This window comes from Stomoxys calcitrans, chromosome 5 (assembly GCF_963082655.1).
Source record: "Stomoxys calcitrans chromosome 5, idStoCalc2.1, whole genome shotgun sequence".
In the NCBI taxonomy this organism is placed as follows: domain Eukaryota; kingdom Metazoa; phylum Arthropoda; class Insecta; order Diptera; family Muscidae; genus Stomoxys; species Stomoxys calcitrans.
Window position 1 is genome coordinate 72311584 of NC_081556.1, and position 19905 is coordinate 72331488.

The window sequence follows — 19905 nt, forward strand, 5'->3', positions numbered from 1 at the left end:
TTCAACCAGAAATGAGCCTCATCGCTGAACAAAATTTGTCAAAATTTGAACACATTTCGAACCGAACACTGATTTTGGTAATAAAATTCAATGATTTGCAAGCGTTGCTCGTTAGTAAGTCTATTCATGATGAAATCTCAAAGCATACTGAGCATCTTTCTCTTTGACACCATGTCTGAAATCCCACGTGATCTGTCAAATACTAATGCATGAAAATCCTAACCTCAAAAAAATCACCCTTTATTTGGGAGTAGACCACATATCTGATATCAACATTAGGGACCAACTGTCAAGGGGACGTCCCGCCACCATAACAACCCCTAAGTAGGACATATTAGCTCACCAAGGCAATTTGGGTTTTCAAGACAGTGGAGCTCGATATTCATAGTTTTTAGACCCCATACCCCAAACCGGCCATATTTGTTGACTTTTTTAATAAGGGGTTTTATTGAATGGTATTTGAGATTAGAAAACGAATTTGATATCCAATTTTGAGGCCAATGGAAATATGGGGTTGAAATATATGAGAATAGAGCACGTTGCTGATATATTTTCAGAGCTTAGTGTTTGGGGGACCACCCCACTCCCAAAAACACCCCTAAATTGGGCATATTTACCGACCATGTCAATGTGGGGCTTAAATGAAATGAATTGGGGGGTAGAGCAAGAATTGTTACACACTTTCGGGACCAATTTTCTGGGGGTCTACCCCTTTCCCAAAATACCCCACAAACAGCAATGTTTTACTGTCCATCGCAATATGGGGCTCAAATAAAGGTATTTGGGTGTAGAAAACCAATTTGATATCCAAATGTAGGACCATGTATTTAAGGCATCCCCCCTTTCCCAAAAACAACCCCCAAAGGGTGAACATTTTTCGACCATACCAATATGTGACTCAAAGGAAAGTTATTTGAGATTAGAAAACGAATTTGATAACCAATTTTGGGGCCATGTGTTTGGGGGACGCCTCATCGTGTAAACTCCCTTCAAGACCAATGGCAATATGGGGTTTAAATAAACGGTATTTGAGAGAAGAGCACTATGCTAATATTTTTTCAGGGCTTAGTGTTTGGGGGACCACCTCACCCCGAAAACACCCCTAAATCAGACATCATGAGAATATTGGGCTGAAATAAAGTACTCTAAGAATAGAGTATACCTTACTTAAGAATAGAGTACACCTCACCTAATATTGTTAAACAGTTTGTCAAGCGATATACCTTTTTCGTCGCATGGTATTTCACTAAAAGCTCTTTAATTGTCGAAAATAAATATTCCAAGGAAAATTTTGTTCCATATAAAGTAAACCAAGAGGCAGCGAAGCGGGCCCGCTCCAGCTAGTTGTACTATAAACGTGATAGTTTCATTTCTCACCACTAAGGAACTCATATCCAGTTATTTGTTGTTGTTACTTTTTTGATATATTACTTAAAACACAGTGATTTTTTTGCTTTATTCGTATATTACATATACATATTAGTTATATAATAATTGGTATTTAAAATTAAATGTCAAAAAACTACAATTTAACAACCTATTTGTAATTATTTACGGCAGGGTATTATATAATTTTACAACCCTATTACTTTTTTAATGAAGAACTGTTTTTTTTTATGAATAATGCACTATTGAACAAACAATAATTATATATTTTAACATAACATTATTTCAAATATTATTTTAATAACTTTGTTTGATTAAGGATAAATAGTTATATATATATGTATATACAATACGGTATTTATATTGTATAAATTACAAATATGTTATAATAAAAATTAAAGACACTACAAAAACAATTGTAAGAAAAATAAGTACAATCAGTGACTATTGCATACATTATGTGTGTAATTTTATAGAAAGTGTTGTTGTTGTTTTTTTTTTCAAAATGCTATTTATGCTATAAATTAAAAACAAATATTTACACGACACTTTGCAATTACATGGTACTAGTACATTGGTAAGTAATGAACAACATCAACAAGATGACATTGACAAATTCACATATAAAATGTTACCTAATTGGTTATATGATTATGCTTTGTTTTAGGTCCTCACGTACGAGTATGTATATTTAAACAATGACTAATTTTCATTTGAGGTGACAAGTTCGGTAAGTTTTGTGTACTTGGGTAGTGATATGGGTCGATGGCCGGTTATGATAAAATATCTTTGGGTAAGTTCATATTCACCTACACAAAGAGTAGAGATTGAAAATCCAAAATTGACTGTGCACGTTGCCGACGATACGTTGATATGTACATAGAAACTTTTTGGAAGGTGATTGGCTTTACCGATCTACAAAATCAGCTGGAACTGAATTTTCTCAAAAATTTTTCTTCGTAAAAATATTTTTAACTAAGCTTCATATCGTATCCAAAGATAACATCAAGCAAAACCCTAAATGTAATTCTACACCTAATGGCTCTGGGTATTATGTTTGCTCCAATGCTTTACACAATGGAAGAGTTCTCATTTGTTTGAAGATCCGATTAGAACTACAACCCACATTCTTAATGAAGTTATGTGTTTACGTATAGTTCCAAACTAGTTGGTCATGTGGACTTGTGGTATCTTTTAAAGAACGGAGATATCGAGAAGGTTACGCCCCAAACCTAGAACTTCTTCATTATTGAAAATAAGAAAGTCTTATTTTGCAGACAATGATATAAAGCTATCGTTCAATGAAATGTCTTTTCAATATAAAAGGATACGTTTTTACAAAATCATCGTATTACATTAAAATCGTATTTTAGTTTTATGAGCGGCATTTTTAGATTATCTCAATTATTTTATCACCATTTTAATTTGTCGAAGATTTTAAAGTTCTATAACCAGCAAATGTTCTAAAGTTGATATGTTTTTATGTGAAGCAAAGTCTTAGCTGTTTCGCAAACTACCATAGCAACAAGTTTGTTTGTAATAAGTATAGGTATAACAAAAGATGCAAGTCCTTACCAGTAGATTTGGACTAAGCTTATTTCCGAATTGAAATGTTTGGGTCAGACATAAAGGACATCTGTGGTATATACAAAGGAGCCCTGTTTCATGCCTATGTGCTATTCGAATTAATTTTTTTGAACATTTCCTCTGCTTTATGTTAATTCTAATTTACTACTATTGCATATGTGTAATGTTACAAAATTGGCGACTCTGACTTGTGACTCTCGATTTCTTTGATAGAGGACGAAGGAAAGGGAGCTAGCCCTAACAAGTGCACCATTTCATCCACATCACATTTGGCAGGCTACAGCCAACCATTGGACTCAACTTACAACATAAAACATTGGCTTGAGGGAAGAAATGAGTATTTAGGATGACTTATTGGCTGAAATTTTTAATTTCTCCCAAAATAAAAATGTACGATTATCTAGAGGGCACCAAGTTTAATTTTTTGGATCCTTGTTGTAATCCACATAGACACGCACCACTTCGCCGGAATACTTGCGCTGCGATGGCATGAAATAGAAATCGGGCGTATCAGCACCCCCATTTGAGACCAGACGAGGGTCCTCGCGTGATCTATCGCGATGGTGGCGCTCGTTTCCCCCACCGTTTCGTTGGCCGCTGCGATCTCGCCGATCTTGGGTGTAGTACCCAGAGGGCTGCATGTTGGCCTGTTGCTGTTGGTATAGGTGCTGTTGGCGGGGCAGCGAGTAGGCACGTTCTCCATATGAACTGCCTCTGGCGTATGATGATGATGGAGCCTGGTTATCATTATTTCTATCATAACGGTCGTAATGGCCATTGGCATTGTTGTTGTTGTTGTTATTATTATTATTGTTTTGAGTCGATGTTGGACCATTGTTTTCACGACCCGACCTCTGGGTACGACCGTTGCTACGATACTCTTGTGTATTTCCATTAGCTGTGCTGGTGTTTCCATTAGTACGCGAGCTAGTACCTTCGTAGTACATCTGCGATTTGCTCGTCGGTGAGTGGGACATTTGTAGTGTGGTCTGTTGCGATTGGGAGGAGCGATTGCGCGACGATTTGTCCTTGTTGCCGGACATGTTCTTCTCCTCCGTTTCGCCGTAGGGATCAAATGCATAGTTTGTGTTCGATGAGTACTCCTTCCAGGGAGAATTCTGTATGAGTGTTTCCTGCAAGAATAAATCATTTAGTCAGTTGGGAGCATGTACTTCTATTTGATGTGATATATCCTCAACCAGTCAGCATTTTCAAAAGTTTATAAAACAAAAAAAAAAAAAAATTAATCGTTGCGTTGTTCGATTAGGGCAGATATATTTATACATCGGATATCAACACTGGCTCCAAAGGAATGCAATAAAGAATTTCGTAACATGTTCAGTCAATCTTTGTATTTATGCTATTTTTTTCTGAAAGCGTTAAAATAGTGGGAATGCCAGAATAAGGTATTAGTACCACCAGTGGGGTTAGATGAGTGAAGATACAGATTAGTTTAAAAGTACCACCCAATATAATTATGCCATAATATCAAAGGCAACGATAGCTCTAATGGAATGGCGTGCTTTCAATATACTATCAGCTTAAAGCTAACCTGAATATGTTTTACTATACACAGAAGAAAAAAAATCAACCGATTATTGATAATGTATTCAAATAGCCAATATAGACTTAATATTGATAAGTATTTTGTTTCAATTAGAATTTTGATTTTAATCTCTTTTAAATATTTGGACTACGCTGGTTGAAGTCGTTGGAAGACATAACAAAACATCACATTCCAACTTCAAGCAATATGACATATTAAAAGCAAGACGCCAGAGGTAATTACTCCATCCAAGTGATAAGCGTATATGGATGTATATTTCAAAATGTTTGCCAAATTGGATAAAGAAATCAAAAAGAAGAATTTGTGCAAAATATCAAGCGGTTAGCCTTAATTGTGTTACGAGATATAGGAGGACGGACAGACAGTCGACATGTCGGCACAAAATTATTACGACGACCCATGTTAAAAAGTATAAATTGTTCTGCTAAATATTTCAGATATCTATAGCTTAATGAAAAGGCACCCCGTTATAACTGAGTTTAAATGACGTACCGTGGGATAGAACAAAAAAAAGGTAAAAGCGTGCTATGTTCGGCCGGGTCGAATCTTGGGAACCCACAACCATGGATACTGCTAAAAATGTATACAACATAAATTTAGTTGAAGGGCCTAATTTTAGACCAATTTAAAACGTACTTGGCACAGTTGTTGGAAGTCATAACAGAAAACGATGTGCAACATGTGCAAACTATATCGGACGAAAATTATGGCTAAAAATGTCAAATCGGGAGATCGGTTTATATGGGAGCTATATCAGGTTATAGACTGATTTGGGCCGTTCTTGGCACAGTTGTTGCACACAGAAAACAGATTCGATGCCCCAACCAATTTGTTTGCCAACCGAATGCTTATGGTTCCACATACTACGAAGGTTCATAAAAAGTTCGCTGGCGACAACCAATGTTGAAATCGAGGTTATTGCCCTATATTTGTTATTGGTACCAAAAATAGTAAAATTGCAATTTTTTTCCATTAACATTCCACTAAGGAACAGGGGCAAACTTCTCACACATCAATGAGTGCAGTCCGATTCAAGTTTAAGTTCAATGATAAGACGCCTCCTTTTTACAGCCGAGTCCGAACGGCATGCCGCAATGCGACCCTCTTTGGAGAGAAGTTTTACATGGAAAAGTACCTCACATATGTTACCAGCATTAGGAGGGGAAAACCACAGTTGAAATTTTTTTCTGATGGTCTCGCTAGGATTCGAACCCAGGCGTTCAGAGTCAGTCCTGTAGCAGACTATTGATATATTTTTATACCCACCACCATAGTATGGGGGTATACTAATCTAGTCATTCCGTTTGTAACATTCTCGAAATATTCGTCTTAGACCCCATAAAGTATATATGTTCTTAATCGTCTCGTCATTCTGAATCGATCTAGCCATCTCTGTTCGTCCGTCGAAATCACGATAGATGTCGAACGCGTTAAGCTAGCCGCTTGAAATTTTGTACAGATACAATACTTAATGTCGATGTTGGTATGCTGGGGATTGTAAATGGGCCACATGGGTTCAGATTTAGATATAGCTCCTATATAAACCGATCTCCCGATTTTGTCCGGTTTGGCTAAAATTTTGCAGATAGTGTTTCGTTATGACTTTAAAAAATTTTTGTCAGTGCTTAAAAGCCTCTTCTAAAAACAGCAAAGAGAGATGTCTAAATAATTCTTTTTGAATCTTGCAGATACAAGTGTCCAAACCAAAAATAAATGTTATCCAAATTTTTACAAAAATCCCCAAATACCCATTTCGGTTATATATGATTTCAAAAATTGGCATTTTTTAGTAAATTTGATGTGGAGGCTACAAATATTATTTGGTGCAAATTTTTTTTTTCATGTGTTAAGGGAACAATTTTTTAATGAAAAATAGCATATTTTTTAAGTGCATATTGCACCGGTTAAATTTGACATATCTGGTTCAAACTTCACTTACAACGCATCTACAATATGTCATTTTTATAAAAGAAGGAGAAAAAGTTAAGATATTTAAGCAATATTTTTCAATAAAGATTAATCAATAAAAATCATCTTTTTTTTACCAAAAAATGCAAAAAAATAATTTTTTTACATTTTTATACCCTCCACCATAGGAAGGGGGTATACTAATTTCGTCATTATGTTTGTAACTACTCGAAATGTTCGTCTGAAACCCAATTAAGTATATATATTCTTGATCGTCATGTACTTTAAGTCGATCTAGCCATGTCCATCCGCCTGTCTGTCGACTTTTCGAAGGAGTAAAGCTAGGCGCTTGAAATTTTGCACAAATACTTCTTTTTAGTGTAGGTCAGTTGGGATTGTAAATGGGTCAAATCGGTCCATGTTTTGATATAGCTGCCATATAAACCGATCTTGGGTCTTGACTTTTTGAGCCTCTAGCGCTATTCTCGTCCGACTTGACTGAAATATTGCACGTAGTGTTTTGGTATCACTTACAACAACTGTGCTAAGTATGATTTAAATCGGTTCTTAATCTGGTATAGCTGTTATATAAACAGATCTTGGAACTGGACTTCTTGAGCCAATAGAGGGCGCAATTCTAATCCGATTTGGAAGACATTTTGTACAACGACTTCTCTTATGACCTTCAACATACGTGTCTAATATGGTCTGCATCGATCAATAGCTTGATATAGCTCCCATATAAACCGATCTCCTGATTTTGCATCTTGTGTCCCTATAAGGCGCAATTATTATCCAAATGGACTGAAATAGTACCCAATAACTTCTTCAATGTTCAGCAATCACTTCATTCATGGTCCGAATCGGACTATAACTTGATATAGCTTTAATAGCATAACAGTTCTTATTTAATATTCATTGTTTGCCTTAAAAGAGATACCGCGCAAAGAACCCGACAAATGCGATCCATGGTGAAGGGTATATAAGATTCGGCCCGGCCGAACTTAGCACGCTCTTACTTGTTTACTTCGAAACTGTATAACATTTAAATGAAATATCGGATGTTGACGCATACTGGAGTAAATCATTGTAAGTTTTGCCACTAATTTGAATCATGCATCAAAATGAAAATCAACCACAAATGCCTTCATAATTTGCAATATACCAAGCCAACCTCGGCCAAAATTTCAACAACAAAATGTGTACCTCAAGCAGACTCAATATCTAGCAAAAAACAAATTTGAAAATCCAACCACAAATATAGATTTGGCAGCTTGAACATTTCAAGGACCTCCTAGGGCCGAAATTTCAAGGGCCACCTAGGACCGACAATAGGGCATCGGATCCCAACCAAACCTTAAAATGTGGTTTTAAAATCGTTTCTTGATTTCTTGTGGGATATACTCCTGTTACACGCCACATAATAATACAAGAAAAAAAGTACAGAAAATAATAATTATTTGCGTAAAGAATTACTTCTAGCAGTTATATTGGAAATGCGAACATTGCAATATGGAGATGTTTACATGAAAATGATGAACGAAACTCATGCCAGATAAACAAACTATTGACGCCGTTATAGAAAAATCACTAATCGGCGGCGCCATCTCTTCAATAAACTGTAAACACAAAACTGTACTTTTGTCCATTATTGTCATGACATAATTACCAGATAGTGTACCGTAAACAGCTGGGTACAATTTTTTCTCGCTGAGTACACTATCCGTCAACGAGTTTTGGTTGTGTGTGTGTATTATAGTTAAGAACCATAATACAACAAACAACGAAAAATGGCGCGAACTAGTAACATTCACAAAATCAGAGTTGCACTAATCACTGATTTTGACAGATAGTGCACTCAATACTTTGTTGTTGGGCAATAGCCACTACCTGTAAATGAATATATCTTGCATTATTGTTAAATAACAACCTTTTAGAATCCCGTTGCCAACAATAATTTTACTTATTTTATGCCAAATAAGTCGTTTAAATTTAGTGACGTCTGCCCACAATGTAGGCTGCTAAGTTATGCCGCACGCAAGTTGGTTACGCAAGTACAATTACTGACATGGGACTTTGCTCAATGAAATGTCAAAATTTGCTGTGCTGTCAAAAATCTTACAAGCCCCTGGGGTACTCAAAAATTATTCACCACACTTTACCTTACCCACAATTTGTATAGAGTAAAAAACAAGGGCTAAAGTCACTACATACTTTTGTCGAAGTCTAAATGAATAATTTGATAGAACTTATATTGACCCTAGCGAGTCATATAAATGTATGGCATTAGTTTTAAATAGTTGTTTTAGTAATAATAAAGTGTCTATAATTATACTAATCGCAAAATAGCATAAAACAAATGCTGACTGTTTGGGAAACTGAAGTATATCAAATGTTGAACAGGAGCTATATTAGGTTATGATTAGAATGTTATTAATAAAGGTATAAATACATAAAAATTAACATTTATAGGGACCCAAATCATGTGGAAGTTGAACACTGGATGGTAAGAGGAATTTTCCATTTAAGCAAAGAACGAATGCAGTGTACATCTTTGATTTTTGAATTGGGTTGTTAGTAACAGGCAGTGGGAAAAGAGAGGGAGAAAGTGAGAGAGAGAGAGAGAATGTCATTTAAGAGAATCCAAAGATGTGCGATCATTTGTTAAACATTGCGATATACTCATATAATTAATGGGTGGGGAGTTACATACATACATATGTGGGTAGTCACAATTTTTTTAGAAGCGAAAATAAATTTAACATTGAGCTTAATTACCAATGAAAGAAATGTTTCGAACTAAACACGGACACCAAAGGTATGTAGGTAGGTAGACACACTCGAGCACGTTACGAAAGATATGCGTAATTTATGTGCATATGCGTGTTTTCGAGGATTGCAAAGGACTCGTAATTAGTAGCAACAACAATTCGAATAAATGCTATTGTGACGATTGCCATTGGCAGTGAAGATGTTGGTGGTATTTTTCTTGTTTTTGTAGTGTTTGGAAGACGTAGCAGAGGTGGTGTTTGTGGTCAAGGATGGAAATAGACAGTGTAACAGATTTGAAGGTGGTTTTTGTTTTCTGAATCTATAAATCGCTAGAAGGTTGGTAGTAGCGTTGATGTTGCCTCTGTTGATATATCCGCCATTCATCGGGTATTACATAAATCAACTTTAAAAAAGCATTTGAATTTTCTTTATCAGTGGTAGTCAAATATATTTAAAAAGTAACTGTGTACACCTTAATATACATACAAGTTTTTCTAATTAAAATTCAAGTATATACAAAGGTACGCTAAACATAAAAGCAATAATAATCATAAAATTATACTACAATGTGGCACAAATGAGATTGGGGACGAGTGGCGGAGAAGAATTAAAAAAAACCATAGGTATTCCAAAAAATAGTACTACAGCATGACCCACGAAAAATGCCAAAAATCATCTAAATAAGGTCATCTCCATAATACACAGGGAAACATTATTATCACTTTTATAGGCTGGTCTACAAACTATTAGATATGCCTGGCTTCATCACGTTTTATTTAAACAAACTCTTAAATTAATCAACTGTTACTGTTTAACCCCAGATTCTTAATTGGGTACTTCTTATTCGACTACTCAAGATGACTTGTATATACTTCTAGTACAAATGGCTCATTGGTCTATGTGGACAAGCAAAACTCAATAGATGCATTAGAGTACACTCAGAGCAATTTGTTAGTAAAACAGCAAAAAAGTTTGCTGTAACAACAAAAAGTTTGCTCAAAATGGGACAGTAGTACTAAAAAGTTGAAAATAGTCTAAAATTTTCAAAACTAATTTAAAAATTTCTCCCGATGTTTTAAAGTTTGCCCATTTTAAACGATTTCAAGAAACAGCAAACAAAAACTACTAAAATTATATATTGCGTCTTTTAAACAAAAATTTTAGTCTAAAATTGCTCCTAATTTAAAATTAATATTAGTGAGTAGCAAATGCTTTAATAGTTGTTTAGAAGCTCACAAATTTTGTATGGTGTAATTCTAGTTTGTAACTCTAAAACTGTTGCTAAAGTGGAACAGTTTTATTTTATTATTGTTTATTATTGATATCAGCAAACTACTCTCTCTAGGTGAATAACATAACACATGTTACATGGAATACAATCCGAAAGGTTCGAAACGGTGTTGAAAAATTTACTAACGAAAGGATCATTTGAACCGGAGCTGTGTGCAACATTTTCATGAAAATATTTCTAAAATGTAAATAATAAAGACCAATTTATCGATTTCAATAAAAATTGTTTATGGGTTAGATTAGGTTGAAATGGCAGTCTGCCATCAGACTCAATTAGACGTTTTCGTCCATTGTGATACCACAAGAACAGAAGAAGGAAGATGCCTTCTAGTTTCTACCGTTGAACCATCCAGATCGCTTTAAAAAGCCCTACAACTTGCGAATGTTCACATCCGCTAAATCAGACAAGTTTTCAATGAAATAAGAACCTAAAGTCCAACTCCTTCTCACCGCCAGTGCGGGACACATACACACAGCCGATGTTCTATATTTTCTTCTTCATCAACATCCTCACAGCTTCTGCAAAAATCGTTGTTGGCAACCTTCAGTCTGTCAGCATGTTTTCGGGTCAGACAGTGACCGATGTCGCTAGAGGCATACCCACAGATTCCAGTTCCCCTAGAATGTAGATCCTAGTCTCGCAAGCTTGTCCACTTTACATTTCCCTGGGATATCTCTGTGGCCCGGCACCCACGAAAGGTGAATGTTGAACTGTTCAGCCATCTCGTTGGGAGATCTGAGACAGTCGAAGGTAGTATTGAATTCAGAAATACGTATTCCAGGGATTTAATGGCTGCCTTGCTGTCTAAGAAGATATTTATGCCAGTTATCGTTATGACATTGTATCTTACCCACACATACCACACCTTTAATTACAAGCATCTCCGCTTGATATATACTGCAGTGGTCGGGTAACCTTCTCGTTATGACCAGTTATAATTTTTCAGAGTACATCCCAAAGCCCCCCTGGTCGTCTAGTTTGAAACCATCCACATAGATGTCTATGTAACTTCTATTACCAGGGATATTGTAGTTCCAATCGATTTTACTAAGAATAGTACACTCAACCATTGTACACTCAACCAAATCTGTTACTTCTAATGTGTACATGACTGGCATGGCCTTTTGTATCTAAATTTAAAGATACGGATTATGGAATATATGCATTCAGTGGTGATTATAAACATTCACTGAGACACAGATTTACATTTGTTTTTTATTTGTTCTTCTAGCATCCCCTTCATAATTAAGCAGCTGTCGTTTTCAGCAAACAACAGATTTTTCAGTGGTAAGCCTGCTGCTCTGGAATTGCAGAACTACTGCTGTAATAGCCGATCTACTGCCACAATAGCAGCAAACTTAACTACTAATATTCAGCAGATAGTGTTTGATTTAATAATACAGTGTTCATAGCCACCGCATAACCAAGGAGGAAGCTCCCTTAGCCTCACAGCAGTGGTCGCAGCATTTGGCTCGCCACAATGACCAGAGATATTAGATGTAGCATTAAATTCAGTGCATCACATGGTGTCGCCCTCAGTGCGGCTGTGATGCAAAAACAAGCCATCCTTTGGATCCGGTTGAGTATTCAAGGTAGAGGAAACAGTACACCTCCTTGAGGTGTTTCACTGCTGACCCATCACTTTAGATCTACAGATCCCAAGCCTACCGTAGTGCATCTTTTGGTAAATAGGTTAGGTTGAAAAGAGGGAACAGATAATAATCTTCCCCATGCCACTATAGACATACACCTAAGCCAGTAATCGGCTTGTTGTGCGTTCTAAAAACTAAAAAGTAAAAAGGTGTTTGGCCGGGCCCAACTTTGTATATCCACCACCTCGGGTATATATGTAAACCTCCTTTCGTCATAATCCAGTGAAAAATGCATAATTTATGCCCACATTGCAGCTATATCGAAATATGGTCCGATTTGGACCAAATTTGGCACGGACATTGAGTGGTATTTTTGGTGGCTATATCTGTATAATTTCAGCGGAATCGGAAATTTTATGGGACCTAGACTTTAAATCGAGAGATCGGTCTATATGGCAGTTATATCAAAATCTGAACCGATCTGGGCCAAATTGTAAAGGGATATCGCAGGGCGTAACACAACTCACTGTCGACGAAATCAGACAATAAATGCGTCTTTTGTGGGCCCAAGACCTTAAATCGAAAGATCGGTCTCTATGGCAGCAATATTCAAATCTGGACCGGTCTGGGCCAAATTGCAGAAAAATGTCGAAAGCCCTAACACAACTCACTGTTTCAAATTTCGGCGAAATTAGAAAATAAATGCGTCTCTTATGGGCCTAAGACCCTAAATCGAGAGATCGGTCTGTATGGCAGCTATATCCAAATCTGGACCGATCTAGGCCAAGTTGAAGAAGGATGTCGAAGGGCCTAGCACAACTTACTGTCTCAAATTACAGCAAAATCGGATATTAAATTTGATTTTAATGGGCCTAAGACCTTAAATCGGCGGATCGGTCTATATGGGGGCTATATATATATATATATAGTCCGATATAGCCCATCTTCGAATTTAACCTGCTTATAGATAACAAATGAATCTGTGCAAAGTTTCAGTTTAATATCTCTATTTTTAAAGACTGCAGCGGCATTTCAACAGACAGACGGACGGACAGACAGACATACATGGCTAGATCGTCTTATATTTTTACGACTATCGAGAATATATATGCTTTAATATGCATATACCTAATTTATAGGTTCGGAAATGGATATTTCGATGTGTTGCAAACAGAATGACAAAATGAATATACCCCCATCCTTTGGTGGTGATTATAAGAAGTAACCTCGGAAAAGCAAATTTTAAGTTAGGAATTCCGTGCTACTTACAAAATCCTTAATTGTTTTCTATACCACTCCCCGTAAGTTGGTTCATGTCGGGTATTGCGTCCCCACCTAAGTACCGGTGTCTATAAGCCATGAAAGCCGAGAATTACATAGGAAATGGTCCAACGTCTCATCATCTCCCCCACATGCCCTACACATGCTACCAATTGCCGCACCGATTTTGCATAAGTGAGCTCGTAGTGCTATGTGTCTCGTTGTGATACCAAAAGCTATATTGACCTAATAGCCTCGTCCTCTCACGATCCGGATCACCCCATAGGATTTTTGCCATCCTACCGACTGTTTCGCTGCTCCCGTATCGCCCACGCCCTTGAATCGGATCGGAGCGATCTTCAGAGAGAGATCGCCCTTTATTTGGTTAGAGTACAAATCTTCTAGTAAAGGATTTTGCACAAGATAGGGACTATCTTGGAGACGCTAGAACTTTAGCACTAGAGGCGGTGCAAATAGAACTTTTCGCGCTTTGACGATCTGTGTGGTACACTGGATTTTAATTTTGTTTTTAAAACGTCATAGCGCAGTACCATATGGCCGATATGCGAATATGTATACCGAGAAATAAGTAAGAGCACGTTAAGTTGTGCAGGGCCAACTGTTGTATGCTCAGCATTATAGATCGCATTTGTGAAAAATGATAATTGAAGGTCATAACAGGAATTTCCACTGAAGTATTGTGTCCCCACATAAGTGCCGGTGTATGTTAGCCGCGAACGTCGGGCAATCACATATGGAATGATCCAACGTCTCATCATCTTTCCAACATGTCTTACGCATGCCTTCACTTGACGCAACGATTTTGCATACGTAAGCTTGTAATCCTATGTGTCCCGTTATGAAACCGAAAGCTGACCGCCTTCTTCTACTTTCTTTCTGTAATAGCCTCGTCTTCTCATGATCCGGATCTCCCCATAAATTTTTCGTCGTTCAACCAACTGTTGCGCTGTACTACAATGTCTAATACTCAGTAAACTACGCACAAGTATGTAATTCAACATCGAAATAAAAATTTCTTAAACAAATTGGCAATCCATCATGATTATAAATAGAAATCTTTCAAAGAGCTTGTGTTTTGAAGGTATTAAAGATTCGATCCAACCCTCTAAGTTAGGTTAGGTTAGCAGAACTTTCGTGATTAACGGAAAGCAGCATCGATTGAGTGTAAACCTTGTAAATTTGCCCATGAACATTCCATTAAGAAACAGCGGCAAACTTCTAACATAAGCTCAATCATAAGGGACCTTTTTTTATAGCCGAATCCGAATAATGTGCCGCAGTGCGGCACCTGTTTGGGGAGAAGTACCTCATAGCACCTCACATATACTGCCATCATTAGGAGGGGAAAAGCATTGCAGAAAATTTTTCTGATGTTCTCGCAACGATTCGTACCCAGGCGTTCGGCGTTATAGGGGGAGGCATGATAACCTCTGCGCTTCGGTGGCCTCTAATGTGTAAATCTTAGATAAAAGAAGAAACACATACCCTTTTGGGAGTTTGTAGACTGCCAATTGGTTAAACTGCTGTGGTTTTCTAAAATATTTCTTCTACATCACGTCCACGTCCACCAAATATGTAGTTATTTTAGATACGTATCCACCATTGCTTACCTTATTCGATTTATTCTTTCTTGATGTCTTGTATATGGTGCATGAGGCCTGAATCAGTGCTATAAAAACTAAAGCGGCAATCAGACCCAAAACAATATACAGACGCACCTCAGAAAGCTCGAAGAATGACAACTTTGTGTCATCCGAATTTGAGATTGATTTGTCTGAAAATACCAGAAACGAGAATAAGCGGTGATCTTCGTTTTTGTTATAGATGGGAGGGTCTTACATTCCAAAGCCTGGAAATCTAAAAATTGTGGATCAACGGTAAGAGAACCAACTTTGCCAGATGCAATAGTGTCCATTATGGCCATTTTAATAAGTTCGCCGTTTTTCATGTCATCTTCGGTTTGAACGTTATTCGTTGCTAGCGCATAGCCCTTTTCATATTCGTCCTTGTCAAACATGGCCTGTAATTTGGCTATCATTGAGGTAGCGCCATCTCTGCAAAAATGTAGTGTAGATTTAGTTTCATGTTTGTCAAGCCTTCAGCTGAATAGTACTTACTTTTCGAAACCCAAAATGTCAGTCTTGTAATAACCGGGAATATTGTTAAGAACTCCGTTGAATGAGTCCGAAATGGTTGAGGCCAAATTCTTGAACTCCACTGTTCCAGGTGCGGGTGCCTCAAATGATTCGGCAAGATTCATAAGTTTGACACCAACTGCATAAACTAATCGGTCTGGTTCTGGTGCTGTCGGAGCATTGTTTGTGGCCAACAATTCTAAATAAGATAAGCATTTTCAGTCATACGAAAAACGGCAGTTCCTCACACGTTTACTTACCTCTTCCGCAGGATTTAATACAAATGCGAGTTGGCGAAACTGGTGGAATGCTTTCATGCTTGCGTATTTTTTTGTTAACCGCATTGAAGGCACCACCCAAGACCGGGAAGAACAGGTATAAACAATGGTCATCGCTGAAGGACAAATCCTGTAATACAACAACGATCATATTATTAAGGTACTATCACAAATATCAAATTCCCGCTAGTACTTGCCTGCTGATCGTTGCTAATTCGTTTCCGTGTAAATTCTAATATCGTAACTCCCTTTTCAATGCGACCTTCGGCGCTATAGAGATCCTGGCGATCATCCAGCTTGGGCGAAGAGTACCCATTAATCCATGTGTCCATTAGGAAAGGACGGCCATTGCGATCAACCCATCCAATAATGGCATCGGTCTGAGACATTTTCTCATCATTGCTGAAACCAATGCCAGTCCAGGTCTCAGTGTTAGAGGTCTCGATATGCCAGCGCATTTCATCGCCGCGTCCAATAGTTTCCCAGGAGGCGTAATATTCGCAGGTATGATTCAGAGGTGAGCAATTTGACGGATACTTCCAGTGACCCATGCAGTCATTATCCAAAACATTTGTCGAGCCATCGCCGTCCTTGCCAGCTTTGGATTTGTCTTTTTCTGAAGCAAAAAAAAAAAAAAATGTTTGAAAAATTGTTATATATAGCTCGCTAGCTTAACGCCTTACCAAAGAAATTGATTTGTGCCACACCACGCTGCATTTGGTATCCATGGTATTTTAATTCATCCGTTCGATAAAAGTCGGTTACTTGACCTTTGGCCCAAATGACTTCGGTCAAATCGTCTGTTAACGAGTGGTCGGTGGGTTCGTCAGCAGTCAGTTTCTTACGGAAAATTATGGTGGTGACTCCATCCTTTTCGTAGCCTGTGCCTAGAGTCAGATCCTGTTTTCCTCCAAAAATTTCATCCAATCTGGGAGTAGACCTATCTCTGCTGTAGTAGTCTCCCACACGACTTGCCATGCCTCTTGCTGATCCCACAACGATGTCGGTGCAATCCATGGGATTAAAGTCATGGCGTGGGGTGTACGGATTCAATTTGGCGTCTGTTAATTAGAAACATAATTTGATAAGAATGCGCAGCTGTGGAACATATTATGCGAGGGGGGACTGAGAATACTATGCTGAGTGATTTTATTGTGTTTTGAGAGAGCGAAAATGGGCGGGGGTGAAATGATAAGCTATTGGTAAGCAAAGTGATGTGTTATGTTTTGTATTCGTGTTGTGGATAGAAATATACCTGGGTTTATTTTTTGTGGTGCAACAACTTTTTTGGTAGATGTAGGCTGTGGTTCAGATTTGGGTTCAGGTTCAGACTTAGGTTCGGGCTCAGATTTAGGTTCGGGCTCAGATTTAGGTTCGGGCTCAGATTTAGGTTCGGGCTCAGATTTAGGTTCGGGCTCAGACGAAGGTTCCGGTTCTGATGAGGGTTCAGGCTCGGGTTTTGAAAATGGTTTTGGCTTTGGTCTACGATCTAAACTTGAATCTTCTTCAGACTTGGGTTCTGGTTCGGACGAAGGCTCTGGTTCTGATTTGGGTTCCGGCTCGGATGTGGGCTCAGGTTCAGATTTTGGTTCTGGTTCCGATGTGGGCTCCGGCTCTGATTTAGGTTCTGGTTCTGAGCTTGGTTCCGGTTCAGATTTTGGTTCAGGTTCGGATGTAGGTTCGGGATGTGACTGTGGCTCATGTTGTGTATCTGTTTAATATTTGTTTGAAATTATTGAAAGAGTTTGGTTTTGAGACGAATGTAAACTGTGGTCAAAGTGCGGTGCGATTTAAACTATATCTTAGGTCTTAAATCTACTGAAAAAGGCTTAAAAGTCGACCTACTTACCTTCAACTTGGCGTCGTCGGCGATTACCGACTGAGGAACTAACACGGTAAGTGAAACCTGTTTCTAAGGGAATGCCTTCATCAATATCGGCCAGACGTTTTGATTTCGAAGTTGCTGCGGTGTCCGATTTAGGTTCTGGCTCCGATGTTGGTTCTGGTTCGGATTTAGGTTCAGGTTCCGACTTAGGCTCAGGTTCTGAAGAGGGCTCTGGCTCTGACTTGGGCTCGGGTTCAGACTTTGGTTCTGGTTCCGAAGCTGGCTCTGGCTCAGAAGAGGGCTCCGGCTCTGAAGCGGGTTCAGGCTCCGATTTTGGTTCTGGTTCGGCACTAGGTTCTCGGTTACCCAAGGAATATCTTAAGTTTGTAGTTACATCGCCTTCATCTTTAAGCAAGGGAAAGTTCTTGCAATCTTTTGTCATTCCCCTTGGCCTCCAGCCAAAGCCAATCCATGTTGTACTATTCACTTTCAATATAACTTCTATTTCCTTCTGCTCCTCCAGAATGCGCCAATATGTTTTGTAGTCCGGTGACATTTCCTTCATTGAGTATGCTGACAAATCCACTTCAGTGGTTTTGAATGGCGACCTCTTGTTACAGCCTGGTCCAAACCAACCGAAGTTGCAGAAGCATTGCTTGCGGGGTAGTGCTGAACCCTCGATATCAATACATTTACCTTGGATACCGCAGTCCGCATTGTTGGTACATTCGTCCTTATACTGGCATTGGGGACCATAGAAGTTCTTCTCGCATTTGCAACGGGAGGGGAAGTATTTACCAGATCCGGAACAAGTTTCTTTGAAATCTTTTCGGGTGACAATGTCGACATCGGCACATGACCAAAACAAATAATCCGTCGACCACTCGTCGGCTTGTCGCAAGAGTCGAATGGTGCAATTTCTGCATTCTGCATCTGCAGGTAAGGTAACTGGATAGCTTTGAGCCCTATAAGCAAGGAACATAGGCGAACGCTATGATAAGATGAGTCGATGTTTAGATGAGCCATACTTACGTCATTTCATTCTTGACATAGTCAAAGCCATTTATTTGAGGCGTCAAATCCAACATGGGTCTTCCCATCTCATCCAGCAGTTGCAAACGGAATCCCCCCTAAAAATAGAAGTAAATAAAAAAAGCCATCAGAGATTTTACGTATACATCACACAACCGTACGTGTTCATGCCTAATTAGATCTTTGCTGCAATATTTGCCACATGCAAACTTACTATATCCCAAATGCAGAGGCATTCTGCAACACCAAGATAATATTTAACAATTCTAATGCGACCTGCTTAAGTTACGCCAGCTAAGAAAGTCAAGAAACTCATTTGCAATAGCGAGCATACTCCAACAGCGAGCACACATGCATTAAAAGCTCCACAACAAAACCCAGAAGTAAGAACCTTTGGCAACCAAGTGGAAATCGTGTGGCAAGCAGTTAGCAAATATCATCAAATTTAATGATGAATTTCGAAAGGGCTGTACTTGCAACATAACCAGAAGAATGTAATTGGTGGCAGTTTATAAATTTGCGTTTTTACCTCATCACAGACAGTGTGAATTTTGTGAATATTATACGGTGAACAAACATAGAGTGTGACATTTTAATGGGAACTGTAAGCCTTGTTGCAGCGACCATCCCTATGACCAATATCTTAAGCACAAATTGGTGAAAAGAGTATTACTTTACAGAGCTAGCTTTAAATTAAAAAGAGAACAATAATCTAGCAAAGCCGACCTTTACTATCCCGCATCAATTTATATAAATCTGAACCGATTTCCACAAAATATTCAACACATATATAGGTTAATAAATCTGCGGGCACAGCACATATATGCAGATATAGCAAAATTTTTATTGATGTCAAAGATTTTTTTGTACGAGAGAAACGTAAACAGTTCATAATTGCACCTAATATGTCGTTGGGAGTGGAAACTGAGTATAGATACATAAAAGATTAAACTACGAGTATCTGCACAAAATCTTAATCTGAATTTTAACAAAACTCTAAAAGCATAGTGGTAGTCATCAGAAAATATTGTGCAAAATATTGAGATCGGTAGACAAATGCGCTTCTATGGCTCTTATAAAGTAAATTGGGAGATAAATACATACATACAACGCCTATATTTGAATTTTAACCGATTTCTACAAAACCCCCAAGTAATATCAAGGAAAACTCTATGTCGAAATTTCAAGATCTGTAAAAAAATGTATACATTATTGCTATACTAGTCCAAATCGGACGAACATACGACAGTT

The 19905-nt window shown here is 38.1% G+C and overlaps 1 protein-coding gene across 2 annotated transcripts in view; it reads right to left on the reverse strand.

Moving 5' to 3' along the window:
* Positions 1–1874: 1874 nt before the first annotated feature.
* The window catches only part of LOC106081341 (uncharacterized), a 97489-nt gene continuing 79458 nt past the window's right edge, over positions 1875–19905 (reverse strand). The window contains exons 3-12 of one of the 2 annotated variants that reach the window (XM_013243228.2): positions 18655–18752; positions 17647–18587; positions 17053–17508; positions 16481–16858; positions 15995–16413; positions 15780–15927; positions 15502–15718; positions 15224–15438; positions 14995–15158; positions 1875–4106 (exon numbers count right to left, since the gene is read on the reverse strand). In XM_013243228.2, coding sequence (XP_013098682.2) covers positions 3390–4106; positions 14995–15158; positions 15224–15438; positions 15502–15718; positions 15780–15927; positions 15995–16413; positions 16481–16858; positions 17053–17508; positions 17647–18587; positions 18655–18752 — 3753 coding nt within the window. In that variant the 3' untranslated portion in view covers positions 1875–3389. Of the gene's footprint in view, positions 4107–9487; positions 9624–14994; positions 15159–15223; positions 15439–15501; positions 15719–15779; positions 15928–15994; positions 16414–16480; positions 16859–17052; positions 17509–17646; positions 18588–18654; positions 18753–19905 lie in introns of those variants that run through there. The other variant, XM_059368827.1, reaches the window with a different exon arrangement.